The 16,437-nt window shown below is 37.5% G+C and overlaps 1 protein-coding gene across 6 annotated transcripts in view; it reads left to right on the top strand.

The window, feature by feature from the left end:
- Window positions 1-16,437, top strand: part of ATXN2 (ataxin 2) — a 93,806-nt gene that overhangs the window by 42,280 nt on the left and 35,089 nt on the right. For 5 of the 6 annotated variants that reach the window (XM_053928758.1, XM_053928755.2, XM_053928754.2 and 2 more), the window contains exons 6-10: window positions 7,635-7,759; window positions 10,856-10,947; window positions 11,438-11,635; window positions 13,227-13,405; window positions 15,305-15,514. In XM_053928758.1, the coding sequence (XP_053784733.1) occupies window positions 7,635-7,759; window positions 10,856-10,947; window positions 11,438-11,635; window positions 13,227-13,405; window positions 15,305-15,514 (804 nt within the window). The remainder of the gene's footprint in view (window positions 1-7,634; window positions 7,760-10,855; window positions 10,948-11,437; window positions 11,636-13,226; window positions 13,406-15,304; window positions 15,515-16,437) is intronic. The other variant, XM_053928759.1, reaches the window with a different exon arrangement.

The following is a 16,437-nucleotide window of genomic DNA, read 5'->3' as shown; positions in this document are numbered from 1 at the left end:
AAATGAATAAATAAACTCTTCAAAAGAAAAAGAAAGAGAGAAGCCCCCAAATGACTCTTACACAAGTGAGAGAAGTCAAGAGCATAGATATGGGAGTAAAGTGTTAAAGCTTGTGTACAGGCTATTTGAAAGTCTTTTAAAGTAATTAATTTTCCTTAGCTGTAGTGTGTTAGAAACGCACACATACTTGAATTTGTATCTGTGTACCTAGTGTTTTCATTAGTAAAGAATAGGAAGAAATCAGCTTTAGCCCTGGCTGATGCAGCTCAGTGGATTGAGTGCTGGCCTGTGAACCAAAGGGTCGCCAATTCAATTCCCAGTCAGGGCACACGCCTGGGTTGAGGATCAGGTCCCCACTGTGGGGCGTGTGACAGGCAACTGCACATTGATGTTTCTCTCCTCTCTTCCTCCCACCCTTCCCCTCTCTCTAAAAATAAATAAATAAAATCTTTAAAAAACAAAAAGAAGTCAGCTTTATTTCAGTGCAGTTTGAAATCATGGAATTAAAGGTTACCATACCTTAGAGATACGAGGTCTGTCAGGAAAAAACTCCAGCTATTGTTAGTATAACAAGGATAGTTTGTGCAACATCAGTGTAACCTGGCATCCAGGAGAGTGGACTGGAATGTGCATGTATGAATAATGACGACTTCACTGTACTGGTCAGTGGGGGCAGTAGGCGCCATTGAGTGAGCATGTGTACTGTGTGGCCGCTGCATTCAAAATGACTGAGGGCATAGAGCAACGAAACTGCCCCAAATTTTGCATTAAGCTTGAACATTCCTCTTTGGAAAATATTCAGATGATTCAGAAGGCCGCAGCTGTGGGCAGCTGATGATTGGCAGCTTCATCACAACAACACACCTGCTAAATGCATCACGTCTTATTGCACAGTTTTTAGGCAAAATATTAAATCATCCAGGTAACTCAGCCCCCTGCAGCCCAGATGTGGCGCCCTGCGACTTCTGCCTTTAACCAAAACTAAAATCACCTTTGAGAAGAAAGAGATTCAGACTGTCAATGAGATTCAGGAAAATGCGACGGGGCCGTTGATGGCAACTGGGAGGACTGTGTGAGGTGTCAAGGGAACTACTTTGAAGGGGACTGAGGTCCTATGTACAATGTTTTTTGTATCTTCTTCAATAAATGTTTCTTTTTCATATTATGTGGCTGGATACCTTCTGGGCAGACCTGGTACATTTACTTTATTCTTGGGCTAACCAGGGTAAAAACAGCCCCCTTTCTACTTAAAGGTCACAAAGCTAATTTTCCTTATTCAAGTGCCCTAGAGGCAAAGATATGATTAGGTAGGTAGGTCTCTGTTTGGAAAAATGACATCTTTTTCTATTAAGTAAAAAATTATTTTAAAATTTTATATATAATGTGAGAATTTAGACGGTCAGCCTTTTCTTAATTCTGTTGTATTGGGCTGTCCTGTCTTACATTGTGTGTCTTATTATCCATGTCGTTAGGTCACACAACTGCTTACTGGTGTGTTCTTCTTAATGGTAACATCTCCATCTACTGGGAAGTCATGGTTTTGCCACTACTGGCTTTTATTTTATTTCAGAATTTCACCTGCTGGGACGAGAAGAGATTATAAGCAGGGAAGGCTCTGTTGCCTGTTTTGGGGGGTACATGTGCTGCAGAGACAGGTCCTGGTCTCCTGTCCATCTCCTACCATGTGTGAATTCAGGCAGACCTATGTTACGTTTTTATTTATACTAGCACTCCCTGATTTATTCTCTCCTAAGAAATTTTTATTTGAAGGAAAAACTTTAGGACTGACTTTTAGGGATCTAACCTCAAAGACTTGAATTTTATTGTTTTATAACTATCATCTCCATGGTATATCAAACCACTTCTAACATTTTAAGTATGAAATAATTCTGCTTGATAGGCCCAGAATTACATTTGGAAAGTCGCTGTGGTCATTCAAAATGAGCAGTATCCACTTCTGCATTTTTAAATAGGCAAGTGCTTGTCTGGTGTATTTTGTAATGTAACTATAACTTCTTGGTATTTAGAACAGAGGCTTTCAAATTTCCTATATAGTTTTGTGGCTAGGACCCTGATACTTTCAAATGTTAGTCTGTGAATGGTAGATGTTACAAAAATTTATTTTCAAGTTGGTTATTTGGACCAGAACACTATTCCTGTAGAAACTTAGCCTTCAGAGCTCTGTTACTTCCCTGTCTTTCATCTCCATCCCATTTTAGCAGCCTGGTTTCCTGACTTCTGTCATCACTTGTTGTAACTGCTTCTCTTCCAGAGTGCCCTTCAAGATCTACCCTGACCACAGCCAGCTTCACCTTTACTCTTCTACTCCCTTTTTTCTTTGCTCCTCACAGGGCTCTCAGACCCTTCCCAAGCCTTCTTCCACTTGTTTAAATGAAGAAATTGGGTCATTTGTTTGATCTTCCTCTGGCTCTCCATTTTTAAACTCCTCCCTGTCTACTCCTATAAATAAAGACAGCCTGCTGGGTGTGGCTGAGGAAAATGCCATTGTGGTGCTGGTTAGGAATATAGTTTCTGGCTCATGCTGGGGCTTCAGGAGAGTTCAGCAGACCTTTTTTTTTTTTTTCTTTTTAACCTGTTTCTGCAAGCTTAATGACCACTTCCTTTAGTGTACTCCGTCTGCTTCATTTCCTTTATCCACAGCAGAATGCTCTTTCTTCCTACTTTTTAGAACTTATAGGCAGAGTCCTTAACCTAGATCCATGCATTCCCAAGTGGTTTGTGAAGTGGATTCAGAGCACCAGTGAACTTGGATCGGGGAAAATACTAAATTTTTATTCTTATTAACCTTTAATTCAAATTTAGCATTTTTCTCCATTACTAATATGGGCAGCAAACCTAGTGTTTGCAGTGTCTGTACCTCTAGCACCTATACAATTCAGTTAATTTTATATCACTTGCATAGATGTGGGTATCTCAAAATAATACTTATGCTCGTTGCCTCTTTAAAATTACAGTAGTTATTACATTTGCTGTTAGATCTTATTTTCTGGATTAATAAAGAAGCATGTATTACTATGGCACAGATTTGGTTTTTTAGATTTTGATAACTGCATTTCATATAATTGATTTCCTGTGTATTTTATGCAATTAAATCCATAAGCTCCTCCAAAATGCCAAAGGGGTACATGAATCAAAGAAAAAAAAGGTTAAGAATCCCTAATGCAGAGGCTCCCTGTGTCCTCTCTTAGCTTTTCTCCCTCACGCCTGAGGGCACTGCCTCCACTTGCCCCCTTGGTCCTTTTGTTCCTACCTGGGCCCTCGCTGTGCTCATTATCTGAATCTTTTTCTTCATGCTGTTCTTTAGTGCTGTGTTCTTTAATATTATCTGTATAATAAAATTCATGGTTGAGTATATACTTACAGTGTGAAAATTCATAAAAACTGAATATAAAATATAAAGGTAATCTTATCCATGGACTTGTGTACATTTGGAGAAATTTTATTTTTAGTGCTAGTCTAGTCTATGTTACAATGTCTTTACCTTCCCCTGCTTAATTTTTGCTTCTTTTTTTAAAATTATATTTTTAAATTTAATTATTGATTTTAGAGAGAGAGGAAGACGGGGGGAGAGACAGAGAGACATCGATTTGTTGTTCCACCCACTTAGTGTATTCATTGGTTGATTCTTATGTGTGTCCTGATCAGGGATTGGGAGGAAGTGCTAACCCACTGAGCTCTCTGGCCAGGGCTTGCTTGTGTGTTTGAAGTCCTGATCAGCTGTTGCTTTTAAAGTCGCAGCCTTTTGTTCCTCAGAACTATGTTCTTAAACTTTAGCACTTTTCACATTTGATCCTAAAAGATGTGCTTCACATCTGTAACTACTCTTCTGTACCTAGGAACTCCAGGAGGAAAAGCCAGGGATTGTATCTTAGTCAGATTTGACTCCTTAGCTCATGCAAACTCAGTGATACCCAATAAATGCTAATCAGTTGCATTGTTGGCACCCACTGTAACAGAGATTCTGTTGTGTACAGATTGTCCTTGTGTAACCCACTCATGGTACATGATGAGAAAATACTTTTTAAAGTCATTGAAAAAAGTCACAGTGTTAATAATTGGTAAAAACAACAATATTATTGAAATAATGTTTTTTATTTATCTAAAATTTCAGTGTTTGAGAAAAAGCAGATTTAATTGCGAGAGGAAGTGGTTTGAGAATTTTGATGAAGACTTTTCTGGAATTATATTTGAGGGTTTCTGATGTTAAGTCTGATAATGATTTTTAAGCTTTAAATAGTTTTATGTAATTTTGTAGTTTTAATTTATATTTATTTTATAGCATATTACTAGCGATTAACTTAAGTTCACCACTACTTTGGCTCTTTAAAATATTCTCAGACAATTCTGCTTTTTCAGGGTCATAATTGACTGAGAAGTAAAAGAGGGGAACTTGAGGAGGAGAGCACCTGTCCTGTTTTCTGGGTTTGGGGCTGAGGGATAATCAAGGGGTAGGGGCACGTATTAAGACATTTCTTTCCAATCACCACCAGGTGGCTCCATCGGCCCTAAATGACTGGGTGTCTGCCCAGAATCAGAAAGAAGGGAGGCTTTGAGAGCCCACATGCTGTGGGGGGTAGAATTAGGGGAACTTGGGGAGGGAGTCGGATAATCTTGTACCTTTTTTTCCTTCTAGTTTAGAGACTTTTATAAATTGAATGTTTATAAAGCAGGGAATGAAGCACATGATGAAGTTATATCTATTATTTCATCTGATAATTTTTATTGTTTTTCTTTTTTTTCTTTCTGTACCTGTAGTTCCTTCAGAAACAGGTAACATTTTTCTAACAGTCACTTTGTATTCTTGCATCTTGCCTTTATAATGCTTTTGTTTCTTACCATAGAGGATAATGGAAAGTTAATACGCTCTGATTATGGCACTGGGAAATCAACATGCAAATTCCCACAGTTCCAATTAGGTTACAGCCAGTTGCTTTTCTGAACTTTGCAGAAATTCTGGCAACAACACTGTACTATGTATGTAATACCAACCATGTTTTTCAAAAACCCAAACATGGCTGTTAATAAAACAGCATTTTTAGAATTTACAGTAGTGGATAATTGTAACAGTGTAGAATGGAATAGTCAGGCCTTGCTTCCTTCTAGCTAATGACACAGCGTTGATCTGAAATAAAGTATTTATGAGCAGGGTGTTGCCCAGTATCCTGACACTATTGCCTCATTTTGTGCTGACTTTGTTTCTGCACATCGTTCCCTAAACTCTTTACTCATCATCAAAGAGAGACTTTTCTTTGGGGGAAATTTTAAAAGGAAAATCATTCCTTATTAAGAGAAGCACTTTTGCATTTTCCCTTCCCCCATTTCTACCTTGAAAGAAAACCAGAATGCTAAGTAAAAACATGTAAACAGTCCATTTCTTTTACAAGTTTGATGTTGTAAAGAGACGATTTAAGATTAAAATGTAGTATTGAAAAAAAATAGGTTATTGAATAAATGGCCTTTTACTACAACCTGAACTGATCAGCAGAATAAAACTGAATTCAGTGAGGTTTGCTTTTTTACCTCGGCTCCCACTGAGGGAGCCTTTCTGTTTTGTTTAGAATAATATCGATGATAAAAACTATTTAAGCTATTTTTCTTGTATATTTCAATCTTCCAATTTCATGTCAGCTCAGCTGTCTCTAGCCTTTCCTGAATACTTCGCCATACATAGACATACATGCCTACAGTGAGAAAAAGTCCATTTACATGGTTCTGTAAAAAAATCTATTGCTGCTTTAAGCTTTAATTTTGTGAATAAAAACAATGCTATTTTTAATGCTGGATTTCCACCTAAATATATGCTTTATTCACATAAATATATGCTTTTCAAAAATTTGTGTGATTAAAACATTAACAGGATCTTAACTATAAATTAATAATCCTGTTGCTTCTTGCAGAAGATAACATGACTGGTTTGGAATTTTCCTGTAGCCTAATTTTCTGTTCTAGTCTTGTGAAAATTAAAGTAGGGAATTTTAGCTTCCTAATGTAAGTTACTATTTGATGTTTTCTTGGAGCATTTCACATTCTTGAAAATACACATGGAAAAATTAATTTTTACCAAGAATTTGTATAACTTTAAGATGATACAGAATAGGGCTTGACTTAGGTGAGTGCCTTGTAAAGCCAAGTTTTTAGGACCATCAGAGGCTTTCATCTGAAGATGGCATTATGAAGACAGCATCAGCCTGTTTGAACCTCTTAGAAAGCCTTTCTAAAACGCAGTCATCTTCCAGTGACTGCTCCACCCCACTCCTAGCTGAGGTGTGCTGCTCTGGGGACTCCCCTCTGTACGCTCTTGGCTTGTACAATTGCTAGCAATGGGAGGTGTGCTGCTGGTAGAGCTGGCAGCTAAGCCCAATGGTACAATTATGCTTTTATTCCCTAGTGTGTGCGCACACCTGTACAGACCCATACACCCCTAGTTTGGGGTGAGAGGAGGTAAGAGTTAGTTAGGCTTATAGTGCCGTCCCTAAAATTCCTGGCTCGAATTTCTTATTTTGTCATCACTTAGCCCACTAAGGAGCAGATGATAGTTACAGAAGCAGTACCAAATCAAAAATCCCTCTGGAAATGGCTCTTTTGAAGAAGACACAGATGTTGATTGTTTCCTTCCTTCTCTTCCTTGGTGGCAGACTGCAGTAAGGGTGAGGGCACAGTGACTGGCAGCCAGTCCTCTCTAGCAGAGCCAGATCAGCAGAAGTGTCAGTGCCTAGCCCTGTACTAGACGATACCCTGTGGAGCCAGTCATTTAAATGCAAGTGTTTATCTCCAGGCCATTTTCTCATGCTAACATTGCCCAAGTGGACCTTTACTTAGCTGGGTCCTAACCCCAACTAGAGGAAAATTTTCTTTGCTGGATAGCTATAGATAGATAGTGCCTGTCAGCTGGACATAGTGATGCTATGTTGTTTTCACAAGCTAGTTCTCCTCAGTAACATTAAGAGAGGAGAAGAAGGCACCAATGAGAAAGAATTGATAGGCCTGCGCCTGTAACTTTTGGGGACAGGTAACACTGTAGGGCCTGTACTTTGTAACAAGGCGGCTACAGGGAAGAGTGGGTTCTGTGAAGGGATGAGTCATTTAGAATAGCTTCAGTTACTAATGGCAAGAGGATGGTAGGATACTGATAACTTGCATGTAGATATATGATCAGAAAGTTAAAAAATCTTTGGCTGGCTGCAGGAGCTCTGAGGATATCTCTTAAGTACTGGGTTCATTAAACAAGAGGTCTTGCTTTAGGTGAATGGATAGAAATTTTCTAGATAATTTCTAAAACATAGAGTAACTTTTTGATGTAATTTAATGACTTGTGAATACATAAAAAACATTTTATGTGGCTTAAAATTATATGGGAATATATACCTTCATTAATAATTACCTATTATGCCAGTTAAGTTTTTTGAAGGCTATAGTATTAGGAGCATTAAACATCTGAAAGCATATTGTTAATGAGTATTGTTCTTTCTGTATTAGAAATTCCCTTTTCATAATTATTTGTTAGCATACATCTTTGCTGATAATTTTTTTCTTTGTTGATAATTTATGTGTATATAATGTAGTCCATTGTCCAGTTGGTTGTATGATCTTTAAACCAAAAACATCCTTTACAGATGCTTTTACTGACTCTGCAATCAGTGCTAAAGTGAATGGTGAACACAAAGAGAAGGACCTGGAACCCTGGGATTCAGGTGAACTCACTACCAGTGAGGAACTAGAAGCTTTGGAAAATGACGTTGTAAGTATTATGTTTGGATTAGTATCAGACTATGGCCACTTGATGTAGTATCACATCCTGTCACTTGGTTTTAACTTTAAGTATGTTGTTGTTGTTACAAGTACATTTAAAACAACAGTTTTATTGTGTAAATAGAGACTGTCATCTGTATTTCCCCCTACCCCCACCTCAGGGCAGTAAATACAGAAAAATGTTTCTTTGGGATGCTTCAAATTATTTTTCTGTTTTTAAAGTAAGTCATAATAAGCAACTTAAACAAAGTTAAATGGGAAACTGGAAATGCCAGCCTATTTTGCTTTGAGTGCTCTGCCCCAATAAAGCAGCCCAAGGCAAGTGGTGTGGTGTCTTGTCCGTTGACTTTAGGTGAGGTCCAAGTATAACTTTTAGGCTTCTCTGAAGAAGCCTATTATTAAGGTATATAGTTAGGTAACATTAGAATTAAAGCAACAGGTAAATTTCTTGCTCTTAAATTAGGATTATTCTCCACAAATACCTGTTTCTAAAAGCCTCTTGGCAAATATTTTTACTTTTCCTATAACACATTATCTGTAACTCAAATGCTTATAAAGACTCTATCTTTAGGATTCTGTAAATTAATTTTCTAAACTGTAGAGATAGAAAGCAAAATCTCTTGCCAAAAATGACTGTTTAGTTATCAAAATTTAAATTGGATGAAGACTTTTCCATGGAATATTACAGAGAAGTCTTTATAACAAATCTGTGTTTTATCTTTAAGTCACTGTTAAGTCATAAATACATAGGAAACATCATTATTTGGGTGTGATGTAGGCAGCACATCACTATTAATTTTCAGACTTTAAAGAAGCATGTATAACCTCATGTGAGGGTTCTAAGGCCTGTGCAGCACATCACCTGTGTGGAGGGTATGGAGAAGTAGGCACTCTTTTTTTTTTTAATTGATTTTAGAGAGAAAAAAAAACATTGATTTGCTGCCCCACCCATTCATTCATTCACTGGTTGATTCTTGTATGTGCCCTGACTGGGGACCAAACCTGTGACCTTGACGTATCGAGATGATACTCTAACCAACTGGGCAACCCAGCCAGGCAGGCACTCTTTTTTTTTTTTTTTTTTTAAATGATAGCGAGGCAGAAAAACTGATAGATGCATTCTAGAGAGCATTCAGGCAATATCTATCAAAATTTAAAATACATGTACACTTTGGTCTAGCAGTTCTACCTATGAGAATTTATTTTTGTCCTAATATATTCATAAGATGTTCAAATAATTATGTATGAGGATTTTTTTTTTGGCAGCCATTTCTGATAGTGAAAAACTGGTTACATCCTCACTGTCCATTAGAAGGGTGTGGGTTAAGTACATTTATTGTACCTCTGTTCAGTTGAAATACTGTATGTCCACTAAAAAGAACAGAATTCTGATATGGAAAGATATGCAAGACTTAATAAAAGAAAAAGCAAGTTTTAGAACAAGAAGATCCTATTTGAAATTTTTGAGAGAGAGAGAGAGAGCTGATTATATTCTTATATATGCATAGAGACTGTCCAGATTAAGCCCAAGAAGTTGTTAATAGTGGTTATGCATGCTGGGATTGGAAGACATTAACTTTGTTGGATGTCTTTCTGCACAGTTGAGATTTATTACATGGAGCACATACTGCTTACGTAATTTTAAAGCCTCCATAGGTAACTGATTCCCTGTCATGTGTTAGGACTAGAGGGTTGCCGTAGTGGTAGAATTTCAGTGTAGTTTTATCCGGATTAGCACAGAAGGACCCAGAGGTGATGGGGGACTTCGAGGCAAGCTTCAGTGTTCACATTGCCGTCAGCGTTGCTTGGGTGATTCTGTGTTCTCTCTTCGAGATGGATAATGATTGAGTACTGTATTTGGCCTTTTCATCAGTCAGGCTTTAAAAGAGGAGTTGAAGTAATAGAGAGAAGTGATCACCGAGACATTAATATTCACCAGTGAAGATTTTTTCTGCTTCTGCCCCTGATTTGTTGATTCTTATAGATTGAAGAATGTAGTTAAAAAATATATAGTTTAACTTTAGAGAGTCATAGCTTTCTCATAGAATTGTAGAGTTACCTATACTGAGATTACAGGTCAGGGCACCAAGCCCTAGAACCTCATTGTTGAGGACCCACAGCTACTAATGGCAAAAGCTAGTTCTCAAACCTAGCTCTTGTGACTTTGTACAGTGTTTACCTGTTTACTCTGTCATGCTGCCTTCCCTTTGAGCATGCCCAGGAGGAGGGGGACGATGGCAGGGATCTAGTACCATGCTGCACCTTGAAGCAGTGGTGCAGCGGGGAAGCTTTAGCTTCTCCCTTCCTTCCTCCCAAACACTGGGAATAGTTTTGGCTATCAGAAAACACCACTTGTCTCACACAGACCTGATGGCCAGTCAACTCATGGAGATTTCCAGTAAATACCCTATAGAAAGATGGCTGTTAGGGCACAACTCACTCTTGAGTTGGCCTGCTCACACTTGGACGCATACTTTTCACTTCTTTTCAAACGGTGACTGTTCCCTGGCTTCTTTTCTTTTTCTCTACCTGAATAAAACATGCTTTATTCTCAAAAAGAAAAAAGAAAAATGGCTGTAAGGGAATAGGGAAAGGAGAGAATCCTGACCTAAAGGCTCATATTTTATGAAGTAACAAATGTTCTAAACTTTTACTGATAACCTGTCAAATAAGTGTTTTATATAGTTATTTACCAACTTGTAGGGGTTGATGTAGAAGAAAAGTTTTTCCTTAAAACATTTCTAGTGCTGACCAGTATGGATCTGTCGGTTGGCCATCATCCCCCAAAGCAAAAGGTCAGCAGTTCAGTTCCTGGTCAGGGCACATGCCTGGGTTGTGGGTTCATTCCCAGGTTAGGACACATACAAGAGGCTACCGATCGATGTTTCTCTCCCTGTCTTTCTCCCTCCCTTCTCTCTCTAAACAAAACAAAACAAAAAAACACTTTTAAAGGAATATTTTGCCTACATTTTTAATTTGCTAGATTGTGCTACTATGATGATGTTGATGCAGATATTGATTATAACTGAGTTAAAGAAGACAAATATTTTGTCCTTTTGAAAAATGAGCTTCATTTCTTTTCTAGTCTAATGGATGGGATCCCAATGATATGTTTCGATATAATGAAGAAAACTATGGTGTAGTGTCTACATATGATAGCAGTTTATCTTCATATACGTAAGTTTAAACAGTTTGCTTTTATATATTTACTGCATTTGTCTTTATCATCAACTTAAATTATGATGTTGAGTAAATGTTTCTGTTGGATTTTAAATTAAACAATTCCGTGAAAGCATTATCCTGTTACTGCCTAAGTTGATAAATTCCCATTAAAACAGAATAAATGTAGTTTACCTGTACTCTAAATTTATGCTTTGAAGAAATTTTATTTTTGTTATGTTTTTAAATTGTAAAAACTAAATGTTCAAATGTAGAGGTTATGAGGGAATAGTCAATTTAATCAGATTTGAAAATGTTATATTCCTCTAGGGAAAAGGTAACAAAATAATTCAAATTTTTTATAAATAAATAGATCACTGTAACTCTCTTACAGTTTTACTAGAGTTTTATTTCAAACTCTAAATTTCTCTTAACAGTTGATTGTGACAGATACATAAACTACGACTTTAAAACACTGACTTTGCTTTTTCTTTTTCCCATGTTTCAGGGTGCCCTTAGAAAGGGATAATTCGGAAGAATTTTTAAAACGAGAAGCGAGAGCAAACCAATTAGCAGAAGAAATTGAATCAAGTGCCCAGTACAAAGCCCGGGTGGCCCTGGAAAATGACGATAGGAGTGAAGAAGAAAAATACACAGCAGTTCAGAGAAATTCCAGTGAACGTGAGGGTCACAGCATAAATACTAGGTATTTAAAGGAAATCATGATGCAGTATTTTGGATACACAACTCAAGGTCTGTGTGACAAGGTGTATTATTATATTTCATCTTCCTTTAATGTAGCTTAGGTAGAGAATGCAAATGGAATCAGTTTAAGGCTATATTACAGAAAAGATTATAGTAATCTTGGAAAATATTTTGGGAGCCTCAGGTCTGTGGAGCCAAGTGTTGGATATACACTATGAGTAAGCTGAGGTCTGAAAGAGCTCATTTAGATTAGAGGTGAGTTCAGAATACTAGGAACGTCCCATGTGCAGAGGGGCTGGCAGGACCTCTAGGGTCAGAGGAAGTGACGTTTTGTGATAGGGTAGTGAATCTGTCACTCAGAGAGAAATAAGAGAGAAGAATTCCTCACATGGTGAAAAGATGTGTGAGAGAACCCAACCAGCTGAGGAAAAGGCTAGTGTTTCATGTTTCTGGAATACAGGGTGAGTGTTGGCGGTGTGATTGTGGACACTGGGGATAGGGACAGAGGGAGCAAAGGACTTCGCATTTCATATTAAAAGAGTACCTTGTAGGCAGGGGATTACGTAAGGAAACTCTGGGACATTGAGAACTGGCTGAAACATGGAGATCAGTTAATGTTTTGAAATCATTCAAGGGTGAGGACCTGGTAACTAACTAGACCAGGGCTAGCAACTGAACGGTTAGAAAAACCAGGAGCAAACCTGAGGTTTATTTGATAGCTGAGTGAACTGATGTTTGTACTGGTAATGGAGCTAGAAAACATGGAGCAAGTTTGAGGGGAGATACAGTGAGTCCATTTGCAATGTTGTTAAAGATTTTATTTATTTTTAGAGGGAGGGAGAGAAACATCAATGTGTGGTTGTCTTTCACCTGCCCCCTACTGGGGACCTGACCTGGCCCGCAACCCAGGCATGTGCCCCAAATGGGAATCGAACTGGCTACCCTTTGGTTCACAGGCCCGTGGTCAAGCCACTGAGCTACACCAGCTGGGGCCATTTGTGCAATTTATTGCACTTGAGGGTCTAACGGCTCTTTTGTTTATTTATTCACAAATGTGTTGAAAAGCACCTGCTGTATACCTGTTAGAGTAAGATACATATCCTGTCTTAAGGCACTCATAGTTTAGGGTCTGGTGATTTGAATTAAAGTATTCATTGGGAGACACTGAGACTGGGCAGCTGGCAGTGAGGATTTGGGATTCGTTAGCATTGCTGCTATTGAAGCCACGAAAAACCGAGAACAGACACAGAAAAGATCTCAGAGGAAACAAAGAGAAAGCCAAGGAGGAAGAAAGTTTCAGGAAGATAGACCATGATTGATAGAATCAGCCATGTAAGAGGCCAAGTGGAATAGAATGAACACACAGCTATTCAACTTTGTGCTTAGGAAGGAGAGTCTGAGGTAAAGGAGAGGCTGGAGGCTAGAACTCAGGGCAAAGTGGGGGAAAAGGGTTGTCTGGGAGTGAGGCGGTTTGGTTTAGTGTTTAACATTTTTATAACAAGAATTCCCTTCTTCCTAAATTACTTTAAGGTTTGTTTCATTGGCCTGGTACCTTTCAGGATAAGATAATTTAGAGGATCTCTCATTTTCAGGGAAAATAAATATATTCCTCCTGGACAAAGAAATAGAGAAGTCATATCCTGGGGAAGTGGGAGACAGAATTCACCGCGTATGGGCCAGCCTGGATCGGGCTCCATGCCATCAAGATCCACCTCTCACACTTCAGATTTCAACCCGAATTCTGGTTCAGACCAAAGAGTAGTTAATGGAGGCAAGTATTTTGACCAAATTTGTCAAATGTCATTGATCAAATATACAGCTTTCTAAATATTTATAAGTTTACATAATGATAAGAATGTGCACACCTTTAATGATTTCTGTGAAGTAGTTTTCACTTCAAAAATTAATTTAAATTTGTCTGGTGGATAATTAGTAAAATTAGTGAAAATTAGTATAAGTCATTGGAATGTATTTAACATGATGTGTACTACTCATGTATTAAGATAAGGTGCTAAATTTAACTAAAGACATTGGCAAATGTCTTCACTTTGCAAAAAAAATAAAATTTAAAAAACCCTCCACATATAAAGAAATTGGAAACTTTGAGTATGTTCTCAATTTTAAAAATACTTGATGATAAAATTATTTACAAAAAATTTAAATGGAAAATTCTAATCTGTGTGGAACACTCAGTGTTAATATAGGTTTATTTTTATTTATTGTGTGCTTATGCATTTATGTTCTGCTTACTTCAAGCAAGCTTAGAGGGGACTTCTAACATAAGACATGACCAAGAGTCATGTGAAGAAAGTGAAGAATGAAATGTGCTTAAAAAATAATAAAAACAACTCTTAGTATAATAGTGGATATTGTAGTTTAGCTTAAGTAAAAGAAACTTGCATCTTTAGTAGGAAGATGTTTTTCTACTCTAAGTCTAGACTGAATATAGCTCATAGGTCATGGGTCTTTCATTTAAGTCTGGGAGACTAGCCAGCAGTACTGTAGACAGTATGGAAATACAGTAATTAATAATAGTGACAGTGTGTTCCTAACTTAGTGGGGAAAGTGGGCAATCAATTTTAGGTATTTAAGGTTGGAATGTCAGGAGGAAAAACAGAGAACTCCAAGTTTCCAATTTCATTTATTTTCATTGAGTCTTTCTCCAGAATTCCTCTCCAAATGAACACTCTTGAGTATTTCTATACATAGTAATGGGGGGTGAGATTTCTTTGCTCGCTGAGTAAAGAATTTTAGTTGTTCATGAACAGCATTTTCAAAATAAAAAACCCGAAGCGGGCTGGGAAATGCATGGTACTCAAGTGTGTGGAAGCCTGTGGAGAGGAGGCTGGACTGTTGCGGTAAGTGCTGTGTTGTGTTCACACGTCAGTGCTGTTCAGACCTCTGCTGTCTATGTCAGCGCCAGTTTACTTGCTCAGACTGCTCTATAGTTGCATTGTTTATTAAGCAGTCTCTTAGATAAGTTAATTTTCTCTTAGATAAAAACTGCATAATTATATAGAAGGCCCCACATTTCCTAATTTGATAAGATTAAAATGTTTAAAATAGTCAAAGGCAATGACTATTAACCTTTGTCACTCCTGTGACTCAAGAAAATAGTGGAAGTAATGTTTTATTTCTACTTAAATGAACTTGTTTAATGAGATTTCAGACTGAACCTTACGTGTACACTAGATGAAAATCATAGATGGTTATCAGAAACCAGCATTTTTTAGCTGCTGCTTATTTTCATTATGTCTCAAAAGCTAAAACTAATGTAAATCTCATTCCTGAGTTTTTGTGATTAATTGTGTGAAATTATCTAGTACATGTTATACTCCTTTAATCTATTGATTACTCAGAAACAGTTATAGAAGCAGGATTAATAGGCAAAGTCTTAACTGTCTTCTTCAGTAGTATGTGTAGATCCTAATTAACCCTTTGGGAACGTGTGTTCATTTAAACAGACTTACTTTTAAGGAGGTTAAAGTAAAATGTGAATTTATGTCAGTTTAAGTTATGCTAAAACTTATCACAAATCAAATGACTGTCCTCAAAGGGTTAAAATGTACAAGAAATCATTTTTATCATTTTACTTTTTTTTCTGTTTACTTTTTTCCCTCATTTTTTTCTTTAGTTTTTATACTTTCCTTCATATCATTTGTTCTGTCAGGTGTTCCCTGGCCATCGCCTTGCCCATCTCCTTCCTCTCGCCCACCTTCTCGCTACCAGTCAGGTCCCAACTCTCTTCCACCTCGGGCAGCCACCCCTACACGGCCGCCCTCCAGGCCCCCCTCGCGGCCATCCAGACCCCCGTCTCACCCCTCTGCTCATGGTTCTCCAGCTCCTGTCTCTACTATGCCTAAACGCATGTCTTCAGAAGGTACAATACCACAATTTGTTCATGTTTTTGTTTGTCTTTGTTTAACTCCTATGTGAGTTTATAATTAGAAAAGTTTCCTCTTCATTATTTGATATCCTATAATTTCTGTGTTTTAACTTTAGTTTATTAAACTATTTCTATTAACCTTTTGTTGATTAGAGAGAAATTTGATAAAATGTTGTGTGAAACTGTGAACTGTCCTGAATTCTAAGAATGGGGTTTATCTCTGCCTGGTAATGGAGCTTCTTTACAGCCCCAGAAGGTCTGCCCCAGGGCCTTGTCCCTCCCAGTTTACACTGTGAAGGTGGCTAATGGTGAACAATGAGCTTTCTTCAGCCAGTCTTGGACTTGCTGTAGAACCTGTTTATTTTACAGCTCCTTGGCCAAGGTGCTAGTGAACCTACCTGTTGGCCGTAGGCAGGAGTGGTGATTTAGGGATACTTTTTGAAAGGGAGATTCCATGTAGCTGCCTTTGTGTGTCAACCCTTAGATTACAGTTGTTTGGTTTTATGTTTGGGGAATTTAAAAAATTAGCTTTGCAATATTTTATAATGAAAGTCTACTTGAATCTCGAAGAAGTTCTTGATTTAATAAAAACCATGTATGAATTTTAATCTTTTAAGTATTTTTTGCCCTTCTAAAAAAATAAAACCCTGTAATTCTCATTCAATATTTAATGCTAATTCACCGTTGCTACATATCAAATATATGGATGTGTTGTAGAAAGGTCACAGTTTAATTTAAATGCAGTGCATAAATTTAAAACCTGTGTTCTGAGTGATAATGCCCTTTTGATCAGAAGTATGTGTTAAAATTTTAATCTGATTTGTTCATTAAAATTGGCATTGATATCGCTTATATGGTCTTCTGGCATAAAGCGCTTCCCTGGAGAAAATCATGTTGGCTGCTCTTTATTAAGTTGT

Source organism: Desmodus rotundus, chromosome 7 (genome assembly GCF_022682495.2).
Source record: "Desmodus rotundus isolate HL8 chromosome 7, HLdesRot8A.1, whole genome shotgun sequence".
Lineage (NCBI taxonomy): Eukaryota > Metazoa > Chordata > Mammalia > Chiroptera > Phyllostomidae > Desmodus > Desmodus rotundus.
Note: the sequence above shows the minus strand (reverse complement) of the source record. Positions and strands in the feature narration are given on the sequence as shown.